This window comes from Buceros rhinoceros, unplaced genomic scaffold (genome assembly GCF_000710305.1).
Source record: "Buceros rhinoceros silvestris isolate BGI_N320 unplaced genomic scaffold, ASM71030v1 scaffold6933, whole genome shotgun sequence".
Lineage (NCBI taxonomy): Eukaryota > Metazoa > Chordata > Aves > Bucerotiformes > Bucerotidae > Buceros > Buceros rhinoceros.
In genome coordinates this window covers 31,122-44,661 of record NW_010401729.1, presented here as the reverse complement: position 1 = coordinate 44,661, position 13,540 = coordinate 31,122, and the positions used below count along the sequence as shown (strand labels likewise).

Below are 13,540 nucleotides of genomic sequence, written 5' to 3'. Positions count from 1 at the left end.
GGAAAGACAACAGTGCTACATGTGTTTCAGGGAACTCCTCATTGCTAGTTTGGTGAGTGCAGAATTTTGTTCTGAGTCTCTGGTAGCATTGTCCATCCTGAGAAGGATGTTGTCGTGTGGAACACGAGAGCTGAAGTTTTGCAGTTTACTTTCTGGTCTTCCGCTTTCAGAGCAACAATAATTTCAAAATAATGCTTTAGTGATTGATTTACCTGTTATTTTTACAAGTAATATCAAAGATTACTGTTTCAAAAGGTATTAGTGGCCAAAGACAAGCAAATTTCCTCTGAGAGCTCTGTGCTGCACAAAAGAGAGGACGGAGGGATGCGGGATTTTAAAGCTGAAGAGCTGTGATGAGCTTTGGTCAGAGAACTCTTCACCCCTTCACTGGCCCTTCAGGGCTTGACAAGCCGTGCTGCCCTTGGCTAAAACCCGCTGTGTTTTACAGATCTACATGTGCCGGGTGAAGGTGATGGCTCGTGCGTGTCACTTCTACAACAATGTGGAAGGTGAGTTTGTGGAGTCAAGCCCTGTTTTTTGAGAGGGAGAGATGCGCTGGGCTGGGTTTGTTGGCAGAATCTGCCTGTCCGCCTGTGCGTGCGGCTCCGCCTGTGCGTGCGGCTCCGCCTGTGCGTGCGGCTCCACATTAGTGACTTTCACGAATGAAATGGTAGGAGGTGGATGAGTGCAATGATCGGGGTAATGACAAATCTTTGTGTGGTGCCTTTACCTGAGCTTGTGGTTGTGATGTGATTGTCCACAGAGAAGAGTACGGAGAAGGAACTGATTGAATCCATCATGGATATTGAAGACTTGGTTAAAAATGGAAACAAGCACAGGTAAATGATCCCCCCGACCTTCCTCCCCTTGTGCAAAGAGTGGAAACTATTTCTCTGCTCATTTTTATCGGTACCTTGCCATGAGCTTGACGTATCCTGAAGCAGCAAAACAGGAATGAGAGCAAAGTGGCTAAATACGGTGCAGAGACACCTTCCCACCGAATCACACCTGCGCTAAAGCCTCACCCTCTGTTACTGCAGGTCTCAGCGTACAGCAGTTTCTTTCAGTCCTTCCTTGTGTACAGACTGAATCCTGGCAGAGTGAGGCTCACTGGTGGTTTATTTCTCGCTTGAGCAGAGGCTGCTGCTCTCATCTGACAAGCTGCAGTTTTGTTTCAGATCTGAGGGGACAAGGTGACTCATTTGTTGAGGTGGAACAGTCTAGTGCAGCGTTTACCTGCACCTGAAGGGGTGAGATGAAAGCGCAGTGACAAATGCCACTGTTTCGCCCTTATTTTTCCTTTGTTTTGCTGTGCTGCGCAGCTAGGTGTGATTTTCTATGCTTTTACTCTCTGTGAGTAGAGCCAACCATCTGCCCAAAAGTTAAACAGGCCGGTTGTGTGACACACAGGGCATGAATGGAGATAATTCTGCCAGTATTACTTTATATTTATACCACTCTTCTTTTTAACAGAGCTTGTCCTTACTACCTCTCCCGGAGCCTGAAGCAACAAGCCGATATAATTTTTATGCCTTACAACTATTTACTAGACTCAAAGGTAACAAATATCTTTGCTTTTAAATGCAATTGTTCTATCCCGCCTTGGCTTTCGAGGACAAGCTGTGAAGAGCTGCCAGGAAGCAGGGTGTTACATGGAGCACCTCTGATCGAGTCTAAACCACAGAGGGTGCCAGTTTGTGGTTTCATGTGTGAAGTTCTTCGCCACAGTTAGGAAACACTTCCTTTTTCCTTTGCTGTTTTTATGGGATGCAGAGTGTGGTGCCCATGGTGTTTGTTGGTGGTCACCTCCTGACTGCGAATCCTTGGGCACGTACTCTGTGGGGTTTTTCCTTGTGTTTGGAGGCGGTTTTGTGTCTTCAGCCAACTGTGTGATTTCTAGAATAAGGAAACTTTTTCAGCAGAGCCTGGGCATCTCTCTTGGAAATAATTGTTGGCTTTGTGAAAAAAGCTCCTGCAATAAGTCATCCATATTTCATGGATAGAAAATGGAACCTTTGAAAACTCTAAGGAGACAAATCTGCTGACGTCTTCCTGTAACTTGGAGAAGTGAATGATGTACAATAAAAGCCAGGTTACAGTCCACTGCTACAAAAGGCAAAAAGGCCAAATGTTTAATAAGTTAAAAACTAAAAAGAGATTTAAACCCACCTCTGACTACCTTAAGCAGAGGAGCACTGTGAAGTGGTGTGATCCGGTGCTGCTGGGGGTGTTTTCAGAGCATCTGCTGCTTGCAAAGACGACACAAGCACAAAGCTGCAAAAACAAGGCTTGGCACCCCCTTCCTTCCAGATCCCTGTCAGCAAAAATAGTGACTGAAATGAATTCTGATAAACATTGGCATCCTGCAGTGGTACATCTGTTTTCTTCTTTATTTACGATGTGCATAAACTTGTACATGATGCATTTTAGCACCTTCCTTTTCAGCGAAGCGGTTCTGTGGTTTATTTATTGGGAAGCCACAGCGATTACCTGCTGCATTCTCAGAAACAAAAGAAAATATGTGAAACCCCTAATCTGCCTCAGGAGCCAATCTCTCAGTCAATCAAATTTGTATTTCTCGGTGGCCTTTTTGCCCATCGCCTTGTTCTCTCTTCCATCTTCAGAGCCGGCGAGCGCACAACATCGACCTGAAGGGGACTGTGGTCATCCTTGATGAAGCTCACAATGTGGTGAGTTGTTTCTGCTCTTTTGCCGTTTTTCAAACCTCATCCAAAGAGCAGGACGGAGCCGTGCCCTGTTACAAACAACCCCTAAAGTCTGCACTTGCTGTTTCCATTGTTAATGGTCGTTACATGAACATTTCTCATTTCCGTGACAGTTAAAGCTTTGTAGTTTAACAAACAGCCCTTTGACGCTCCTGGGATTTCCTACAAGGTGAAAGTTTCTTGGCCCAAACAGGAGAAGTAGAATGCTGGTAACATGAAAGAGGCAAAATCTGTTCTCTGTTTCAGGAAAAAGGCTGCCTAGTAACAGCTAAAGTCATCGGGGTTTATAAAGCGTCCTCTGTTGTGAGCTGGAGCTCAGCAGTGAGCTCGAGCCTGTCATCTGGACATTATCATCTGTGGCATTGCCTGAGCAAGCACACCCTGAGCAATCCAAGAAACGCTTCGTTCCTTGGTGTTTCAGGAGAAGTTGTGTGAGGAGTCGTCGTCTTTTGACTTGACGCCCTATGACCTGGCTACGGCGATGGATGCTGTAAACGTTGTGCTGGAAGAACAAGCCGAAGTAGTTCAACAGAATGAAATAAATGCGGAGTTCAATATGGAGTTGGCCAGTTCAGGTGTGTTGACAAACTCCAACCTCTGTTTCACTGGGGTTAGAGGGTGCTGCTGCCAAGAACTGGAAAATAACTTTTCCTAACAGTTTCTGTAAAGTTTACTTGCGTTAGTAGATAAGTTACTGTGAATTAGTAATAGCTGTCAGACAAACATGGGACGGTTTGGCCAAACCAGAGTGAGATGAGGGGTCACAAAAGAGAGCGGTGAGGAGGATGCAGAAGATGTCTTTCCATTTACGCAGCTCTAGCCTTCGTAGCCATAATTTCTGGGAGGCCACGAGGAAAGGAGGAATGAAACGTGTGGAAGCTCCTCTTTGAAGTCTTTCCTTTCTTCAACAGGACTGAACATGGAGCTTGAGGATATAGCGAAGATAAAGAGTAAGGTCATTTTTTATGTTGAAAATTGTTGGAACAGTTTCAGAGGTCAACAACCATAAATCTGGTTCCTGTAGTGGTTCTGTACACACTCCTCGTAACTGGGGAATTTGTGGAAGTTGAAGTTGTCTTTTCAGAGAATTTTGTGGAATGCTTACTTAGTTTTTTCCCAAGATGAGGTCTTTGGCAGATGAACACATCATTCCCTTCTTTGCTAGAAGTTCCCTTGTTATCTAATCTTGTCAGTGTGCCGGAATTGTCTTAGTTACATCATTCTGCTCTGAGAACATGGTGTTGCATAAATGTAATGGCAAGAGCTTCAGATGTCTCATGTTTACAAAGCAGTTCCAAGAACAGCTTTCCTCATTTATAGAGAAGAGTTTAACGTTCAGCTTAAGCTTCATCTAGGAATTGAGGTCATGGAAGTTCTTGAACATGAATATTTAGAGATGATATCTAGAAAATGGGGTTTTGGTTTGTTTATGGAACCAAGAAAACAGCCAGGTCACTGTCTTTGGTGACAACCTTTGAGACAGTGCATTTGAAAAAGGCTTAGATGTCTCCCAGAAGTGAGCTTTGGTGAGCCCTGACTTTTTCCTTCTTGGTTCTCTTAAAGAAATTCTTCTTCAGCTAGAAAGTGCTATTGATGCGGTGGAGCTGCCTCCAAATGACAGCGGAGTCACCAAGGAGGGAAGGTAAATTCCTTCTTATTAATGTGTTTACATGTTAAAATACGGCAAACTCTAGACCCACTTGAAACTGAGTCAACTGGTAGGACCTGGTTAGAGCTGGTAGGACTGGTAGCACTGCTCTGGTTTCTGGGAATAGTGTTTGTTTGAGGTTTTGGGTTTCCTTAAATCCTCTTTCTGTAGTAGTGATGTTTTCTGGTGGACACTTTTGGACACTTTTGGAGTGTTTCAGGAGTGGAAAATCTGATGCAGTGTGTAGCCTATTGGGTATCTGAACTACAAGAAGCTCCTCACTGTGCTTCTTTCAGTTTTGTGTCATGGTTTAAACAGAAGTACTAGTGCTGCAGGGGTTCGGTTTGAGCTCTGTAAGACTTATCCTAAACCGACACATGTAATGAAAAAATCACAGGAACTGCATGCAAATCTGTTTGTAAATTAAGACGTATCGTGTGGAGGAGTCGTGGAAAATGTGCAGGGTGAGGTCAGGCCGCTTTGTCAGGTCAATACCGTCTGCTGGCATTGTAACCAAAGATATGATTTTATTCCTGCACATTTTTCTTTCTTATGGAGACAAGAACGTGTTTTGCCGCTAGAGGGTGAAATGGTTGTTGTAGGAGAGTAACAGGAGTTGTGGTTGTGACTGTTTATAGTGTTTACCCATCTCTGCTTTCTCTTTGAAAATTGCAGCTACATCTTTGATCTGTTTGCAGAGGCCCAAATAACATTCCAGACCAAAGCCTCACTCTTGGAGTCGCTTGAGCAGATCTTACAGTTTCTCTCAGGCCGTAAGTGTAAATTTGTTTGTTGTTTCACTCAGACTTTTCTGTCCTGTAAGTAACTGGACATCTGTGTTGTTTGGGGAGAGAAGGAGAGAGGCTTCTTTAGTAGAGCTTTTAAAAGCCAGAGTCTGACCCTGAGGACCTGTGTGAGGTCCTTGCTGCGAGGTCCTCTGCTGGGAAGCATGTTTTATGTTCATGCAATAGAACTGCTTTGTGTCACAACCCGAACACAAACCAACACCGTCGGTGCGTACAGGTGCACACGTGGAGGAGTTTGGCACAACACCGCTTTTCTCCAACCAGGATTGGGGGGGGGAAGTTTTCTGACGTTTGCTGATGGCACTTTTAGTGTCTCAAGTTCTTCCCTGCTCGTGGAGTTAGGAAACAGGCATGCTGGGAGTCACCTAATGTGGTTTTTTCCTTGATGTACCCAGCTTCTGTTCTACTGGCCATCAGCAGCTTGTTCTTAATGTGCCCTTTTGCAAAGACACAGAATCCCAGAATCATCTGGTTGGCAGAGACCTTTAAGATCGTCAAGTCCAACCGTTCCCCCTGCACTGCCAGGGGCCCTAAACCATGTCCCTCAGCATCACATCGACACGTCTGTTAAACCCCTCCATAGATGGGGACTCCACCACCGCCCTGGGCAGCCTGTTCCAGGCTTCACCACCCTTTCTGTAAAGAAATTCTTCCTGATATCCGACCTAAATCTCCCCTGGTGCAACTGGAGGCTGTTTCCTCTAGTCCTGTCAGTTGTTACATGGGAGGAGAGGCCGACCTCCACCTCACTGCAGCCTCCTGTCAGGGAGTTGTAGAAATCTCAAATGATAAATCTCCAGCTTCTACGTGTGCTGAGAAAATGATTGAGTTCAAGTCGTTGTGTTGGCAGTGTTGTGCTGTTGAGCTAGGATCTGGATAGATACAATTGGCTGTAGGGTTGTTCTGTGAAATAATCATGCGTTGTTCTCCCCAGGTCCTGGGGTATTTGTCAATACATCTGGACTGCATAAGCTCTCAGGTATCATCCAGGTAAATAATTAACACTGCTTCTATTTATGTCTAAAGGATAGAAGATTTGGTTTAAAAATGTGGAAGGTCATTGGGTCCATTTTATTCTTGACTCTGTGTACACTAGTGCACAGTTGGTTTTACCCAGGTTGCTGTTTCACAGTTTCTGTGTCCCGTTTTGGAGATGCTCGATGTAAATCAGCCTGGGTTTAGCCTCCAGCAGGTGGAGCTGGGTTGTTGAGCTGTTTACTGTCTAGCAGCGGTGTTTGGGAATGGGAGACGTTCTCCTGAAAGAACAGGACAGGCTGAGGAAACAAAGCAAACAGAAGATAATTTAACTGTATTTTTAAAATTTAATTATTCAGTAAAGGGGTTTTGTTTACAAATCCCTTAATAGCACCACGGGAGCTGAGTGCGATGCTTGTGGGTACCTGTCTGGCGCTCTCAGTCCTCTCCCTGTTGTGCAGTTGCGTTATGAAAAACCTGGGCCCTGTAAAATGGGAAGGGCCAGTGGCCTGAAAGGCCATTTCTAGCTTCCCTCTGAAGCTGATCCAAGCGCTGATGTTCTTGAGTGATGCTCAGAAGGAGGGTAATGTTTGGACAGCTGGTAGTTCAAACAAAATCCTGTCTTAGCCAGAGCGTTACATACTGGAAAACCTGCTGACACTTGGGGTAGAGTTCGCCGTGTTCCCAGAACTTGGCAATTTCAGAGCATCAGCGTGGCCTGAGTTACTGGGTGCCAGGTTGAATTAGACCTTTTCCTGACAGCAAAATCAGACCTTTACTTCCCAAATGCTTGTGGGATTTTTGGATCAAAAAGTTCTCTCTTCCTCTCATCTTTGGTAGGTGAGTGATAACAATGGGGATAGTTTAATGTGTGTTAATCATTGCTTTTTTTGTTTTGATTTAATTTTTTTTTGATTGACAATTCAGCCACTGGTGCTGGAAACGCCATGGTGTTAAAGTCTGTCGTGGCTGGCAGTGTTCAGTCTCTGTAGTTCTCTGGTTCGGCCTCCTTCACCGGTGAGCTGCGGGATGTTTTCAGAAGTCCTTGACATCCTCGATCTTTCTTCTGAAAAACGTGCTGCTCGCACATGTGATCTGTGTTTATAGGAAGCACAGGAGTGTCAGAAAAGGGGATAAAATAATGGAACCACAGGCAGGAGGAGGTAAAACCTATGTAAAAGCGAAAATGAGGAAGCACACAGCAATTATTTAGTCTGAAAAGTGCATTACTTCTGTGTCCAGTTCTGCATTTGGCAGCAGCAAGTGAACTCCTTTCCTTCCTCAGTATTCCCACTTGTTTCCAGACTCTTGTTAGAAGATCTGTAATGAAATTCATCTCTGTACTGTTGTGCTTCAGCATTCCCTTTTTGCTGGAGGATTTACAACATTCCCTTTACCTGAGGTTAACACTGGCTCTAGGTTGTAGCGTCCTGGTTTAGGAGGGATTAAATCATCTAGATTTGAATTCAGCCACATTCTCAAAAGTCCTACCCCAGGTCGTGGATTTGACTTTTTTTATTTGGTACGACACAGCTCAGGTCTATGATCTACCTTTTAAAATGTTCTTAAAAACCATAGTAGCTGCTCATAGGAGAACGGATTGGTGCATGCTGCACACACCATTGGCTGTTACTGTCCGTGTGTGCTCTCAGGGCCTGCAGACGGCCGCTGGTTTGAACTGGAGGAGCAGGATCCTGCTGCTGCTGTTGTGGACGGGCACAAGGACAGCTACTGCGGATTGTCCGCACGTGCCAGTGTGTTCTGCTGAGGTGTTTCAAGCAGGGCCAGGTCACAGAGTCTTCGCTGCTTGAACACAGCTTCCTTTTTGCACAGCCTTGTCTTCAAAACTTCAGTTATTAGCAGCTTGTCTTTATTAATAATACTTTTTTTCTCCCTTTTAGAAGAACACTTAGTAATTCTGGTTTGCATCCCCTATCTTTGGCTAATTTTCAGAAGTCAGTATTTCCAGGAATTGTACTTTTTTTTTTTTTGACTGGTGGAGAACATCTTCTTGTGACTAACTGATATTTCTATGAGCTTGGATAATTCCTTTTAAATGTCTGAAGAAATTTTGGAAGAGAAGTTATAAATATTTGAGAACCACAGCTGTTTTCACTGAAGCTGTGCTGGAATGCCATGTGTTTGAGAGAGCATCGCTCTTAGACATAGGACATCGCGTACAGGAGAGGGGAAGAGGCATAACTCTATGCAGGAGAGTTGGTGGAGGCTTTTAATCTAATATATGGACAGCTAGATGTGATTACAATGTGGCTTTTTTTCTAAGCAGAGTGTAGGGTATCACGGCTGAAATTTTGAACAAAGGGAATTCAGAAAGTTCTTCTACACTTGGTTGTGACTCAGTGTTATTTAATAACAGGAGCGAGGAGGTAAGGTTAGCACAGCAGTAGCTTTTGGGGAGATCAGGTCACTGCAAAGATGTATTTGCTAGAAACAGTTGTTCAATCTGCCCGTTTGGTTACACCCCTTTTCCAGACAGTCTTCAACATTGACCCTCCAGAAGGCACGAGTTTCACGCCACAGCAGTCGATAGCGAAGCATTACAAGGTATGGGGTCTGCATTGGTCCTTGCTGGTGTTTCACGGCTGTCCTTCGTATATCCGACACTCCAAAGGATGTGGATAGTGCGGCAAACGATGATGTTGGTTCCAGGGAGGATCTGTAAGTTCTTCCAGAGAAACCAAAACAAAACAGCACCAAAGGAGCTGTGGTTTCTTGAGGTTCCAAGGAAAAAGGGGAGCTATGTACTTTTTAAAGAAACTCTAAATGCAATTAGGAAAGTGCAGCAAATGTGAATTATTGAAAACTTTGACACTGCATATTATGCAAGAATTGCTATGTTCTGCCAATAATTTGTTCTCTTGAATTTAGCCTAATACCAAGCAAGGACAGCTGAACCTTCTTCCACAGAAGTCCTTGTAGTTTATTTAGAGTTTGGGACTGATGGGCTGTGATGCTGTAAGGAACTTCAGGAACGGATCTTTTCTGAGATAAAAGATAACTTTCATATTAAGACTTGATACTGTTTTTGTTGCCAAATGAAGCAAGTCTTTCAAACACAGCAGTACTTTTATTCTAGTCTGCTATAGTTCTGTTCTGCTGGACAATACCCAAGTAACTGGGTTCTTTGTCTCTGCACATGAGAAACTGCTCCCGTAAACTGACTCAAAACGGCTGGTTAAATGGTGATGCACTTCTTTGCTCCTCGTTAAGTACCTTACAAAAAACTGGAAACAAAATAGGGAAGGCAGACAGGAAATAATATGACCTTACAGGAAATAATACTACCTCACTAACACTGTACAAGTGGTACTAATTTTGTTAACTACCGTTAATATGAACTGGCTTTTCAGAGGAGTGAAGTGCACATTCATCTCTAGAAACGTTCTGTTGTTTTCCTTCAGGTACATATTCATCTGGACAACGGTTCTCAGAAGAAGAAACAAAGGACAGATCTCTGGAACTCGTCGTCTGCAAAAAAACAAGGTACAGGACCCAGTCCTGGGGAGACTCCTGCAAGAGCTGGGTTCAAAACTGCTCAACTGCTCCTTTCTGATTCAAATAAGAGAAAATAAGTGACGACATCCCAGTCTGTGTTATGGCACCTTGGTGAACAGGGAGTCCTCTGGCCAGTTGTGGGATTGTCACTGGGGAATTTGGAGTGTAACACCACCTGTGGTATCTTAGGTGTTAAAAGCGACTCTGAGGAGTGAAGGGCTGGACAGAATAACTCCGTGAGGCCACACTCCAGATCTGGCTAGGGGCAAAAGAAGTTTTTGAACCCAAATGGCATTGTGGTGTTCCTCACAGAGCTGGGGATGATCAGTATGCCTGGTTGTCCAACTTAAAGACACCAGCAGATGTGGGGTTGGGAAAGGTTTTTCTTTCTCCACTCAGTTAGAAGAGAGCCACTGGGTGGTTTGGTGGTCGGGTTTTATTGGTCACTTGTGTAAGTTGAAGAGACTCGGAGCATTAGCATTGCCACAGAGCTCTCTTTCTTGAGAACAGGGTAGGATTTCAAGGCTTTGGGACTGAGTGTGAAGACTTCTAGGATTGTTTGAGGTGTTCCTTTGCAGTTTTATGTTTCCAAGTACAGCTCCAGTGTGGATGTGATGAGTCGAGGAGGTGCTTTTCACTTCTATAGTTACTTCTGAAGGGGAGTTGACATAAATAATCTCAGTGTAAAGCGTCCTTGTACCAGTGCTGCTTTGTGCTGGAGTTCTTCTAGAGCGGTTATTCCAGGGAGAGAACAGAATTTCCATTATGGAATGGTTGGTTACCTGAATTGGTGTAGAGGAAATTTCACATCAGTTCAAGAATGGAAAACCCCCCTTCAGGACTGACGTTGAGGTTTCTGACGTTTCTCAACCCTTGTGTCATCTCTGCTTCTCCCTGTCACTGTGTTGTGCTAAACACAAAAGTTGTGTTGCTAAGGCTGACAAGAAGGAGATTTGTGTACAGATAATAGTACTGAAAATGTGTGCCAAAGGTTTTATAAGCATAAATTGCACGAAAGATCTTAATCTCTGAAATTACTCGGTAGTGGAGGAGTTATGGGTTGTCTCATTCTGAAGCTCTGCCCTGAATGAGACTTCTTAGGCAGAAAATGCCTGAGGTAATGCCCTCAGGACTCTGTGACCATTGAGATAGACCCTTTTTTTCTGAGCAGCTTCCTGATTTCTTCCAGGCATGTTGGCACTTCTTCATAGTTTCAGCCTCCACTGTATGTTCCAGTCCTCCTTGTTTAACTCTCCTCATCGCTCTCCTCCCCACTGCTTTGTTCCTTGTGCTCTGCAGAATGGGGTGTCAGGAACTACCTCGATATAACCACACTACTAAACAACGTATTGAGGAGAAACATAACCTGGCTTTTGATTCAAAAGCTTGTGCTAAAGCTCCTATAGAGCAGCACTGAGCTTGGACTTCAGTGTTCATTCCTTCTGATGTTTTAATTTCCTAATAAATACAGTGAGGTGGAAACCAACTTTAACTGATTAGAGAAGACAGATGCAGATCTCTTTACGTAAGCCTCTGAACAGGATACTCTGCAGGGACCTTTGTAAATACCCAGCCCCATAACTCACTACTAAATTACTTAGTTAAACGCTCTTGAGAATGTACGTCTTTGTTTCACACAAGTCCTTTTTCATAAGAACAAAAGTAACATTTTTCAAAGAATGGTTTCCACAAATTTAGTGGCTTTGCACATGCTGTCCCCTGCCGCGTTTCCACATTTAGTGGGTTTGCACATAATGTCCTCTGCTGTATTTCCACGAGGTAAGTTCAGCTCTGCTTGTGCACCAGGCCTGCTCTTTGGTCATCTGCAAACAGTGATCTCCTGACATGTTGCTCAACTGGAGCTCAAAGTTACAGGAATAATGGGAAGTAGCCTGTGTTAAACGTGTGTGCAGGAGAAGGCCAACAGAAACGCATTAGGCTTATTGCATAATTTGGAGGATTTATACACAAAAACAATACAAAGACGTCACAGAATTCCTCTGATTTCGCAGACACGTACTGATATATTTGCTTTTCAAATAAAACAGTTTTGCAGGATTTGCAGGTCCCTGTGTGGCAGACGAGCGATTTGTTGAAACTTGCACTGTGTGCACACCTAGCAGGGGCCAGGCAAGACTGATCAAGCCTGTGTCTCCCGTAGTGGCCTAGCAGCTTATCTCGAGGCCGTGCAGACCTTGCTTCTTAGTGTTTTCTCTGTGTGCCACAGGAAAGACCTTAAGCTACTGGTGTTTCAGCCCTGGGTACAGCATGCATGAGCTTGTTCGACAGGGAGTCAGGACCATTATCCTCACTAGCGGGACCCTCTCCCCCCTCTCATCGTTTACGATGGAAATGCAGATGTAAGTACCCCGATGTGAACAGCACCAATGCTGAAAATGCACAACCTGCTCGCGTGAGGTTTTATCTCAGGATTTTTGAGTGTTCTGGGCTGTAGCCAGTAAGGAATCGTAGAACGAGTATGAACGGGGTCTTTATTTTGTATTTCTTTAGCCCTTTTCCTGTTTGCTTGGAGAATCCTCACGTTATCGGTAAACACCAGCTCTGGGTTGGGATCATTCCTAAGGGACCCGATGGAGCTGTGCTTACTTCTACCTATGAGAGAAGGTAATGAGCCCCGGCGTGGAACTCTGACCTCTTGGGTTCTGGGTACAGCACGGTGCCAGGGAAATAAGCGGTGTGTGTAGTTCTGTTCTTGGATAAACGCTGTGCTGGATAACACCGCCCTTTAACCACGGCTGTTGGAAGTTTAGAACTGGAGGGGTGGAAGGGATCTAACGTCAGGGCATTGAGTGCACTGATAGTCCTTAACAGACCAGCCTCAGCTGGGACCTCCGCTGACAACCATCACCCAGGAGCACTGCTGAAGGTCTGGCAGAGGACAACAGGGAAAGCCAAAACGTGATTTCATGGCGTATTGACTTGCGCTGTGCAATGTGCTAATCTCATTGGCGTCTCTGCAGAGAATTTTAAAAGGTAGTTTGGTGCTTTGGTGCACGTGGCAGAAGGTTTTGTGCTTGCCAGCTCTCTGGAGTTACTGAAGAGCGGCATCACACCGGCGCTAGTCCCGTGTTTAGGGATGTCACCCTTCTGTAGTGCTTCGAAATGAGGATCAGTTCCTCAGGTATGATACCCGTGTTCTTCCATTTACCTCTCTTCCTGCAGAACACACATTTTTATGTGTTTGCACAATCTTAAATCAACTTTAACTTCAACATTATTGCAAACCTCTGGCTGAAGAGTCTGTTATTTTGCCTGCTGCAGGCTGCTGTGTTTTCAGCAATACAGGCAAATAAAAAAGTAGATTTCAAAGAGCTTTTACTGGGAAAAAAATAAAGGGGAAAGTGCCAGGTATTCCATGGAACTGGAGAGGACTCATCAACGGTAATTGATTTTTACAGAGAAGTCTGGAAAGCCCTCAGACTTATTTTTCATTTTCAGTAGCTTAGTGAGCCGTTTCAGAGTATTTTGTTGAAGATGGAAGGTTGGAGTTCCCCCCGCTCAGGGCTAGAACAGTTGTTTTTTTGAAGGAAGGGAATTCACAGTGTTTGCTGTATTTTGACAACAGCTGGGTGGTGTTACCTGTATTTGTAGGTCTTGCAAAAATAAATATGTTCCCTTTTTATCCCTCATCTACGTAAATTTCCTGGGAAAAGTGTGCAAGACTAGGGGTGGCAAAGAGCAAGAAACAAAAAGGCATGAGAGAACAGATGACTTTTCAGTAAGGGCTGGAAGAAACACGATGGGCCATTGCAGAGCAGTGCCTTGAGGCAAAACATTTGCCCCAAGTGTATAATAGCCATAGTAACCAAAGTCGCCCACCTTGCCCCTCCAGCCTCGCCACACCCAGC

At 44.6% G+C, this 13,540-nt stretch overlaps 1 protein-coding gene across 1 annotated transcript in view; it reads left to right on the top strand.

The window, feature by feature from the left end:
• RTEL1 (regulator of telomere elongation helicase 1) overlaps window positions 1-13,540 on the top strand; it is a 41,285-nt gene that overhangs the window by 3,184 nt on the left and 24,561 nt on the right. The window contains exons 5-17 of the mRNA XM_010132366.1: window positions 449-509; window positions 764-839; window positions 1,474-1,558; window positions 2,625-2,690; window positions 3,148-3,301; window positions 3,638-3,676; window positions 4,290-4,368; window positions 5,050-5,147; window positions 6,115-6,170; window positions 8,649-8,720; window positions 9,578-9,659; window positions 11,899-12,031; window positions 12,183-12,296. Of these exons, the coding sequence (XP_010130668.1) occupies window positions 449-509; window positions 764-839; window positions 1,474-1,558; window positions 2,625-2,690; window positions 3,148-3,301; window positions 3,638-3,676; window positions 4,290-4,368; window positions 5,050-5,147; window positions 6,115-6,170; window positions 8,649-8,720; window positions 9,578-9,659; window positions 11,899-12,031; window positions 12,183-12,296 (1,115 nt within the window). The remainder of the gene's footprint in view (window positions 1-448; window positions 510-763; window positions 840-1,473; window positions 1,559-2,624; window positions 2,691-3,147; window positions 3,302-3,637; window positions 3,677-4,289; window positions 4,369-5,049; window positions 5,148-6,114; window positions 6,171-8,648; window positions 8,721-9,577; window positions 9,660-11,898; window positions 12,032-12,182; window positions 12,297-13,540) is intronic.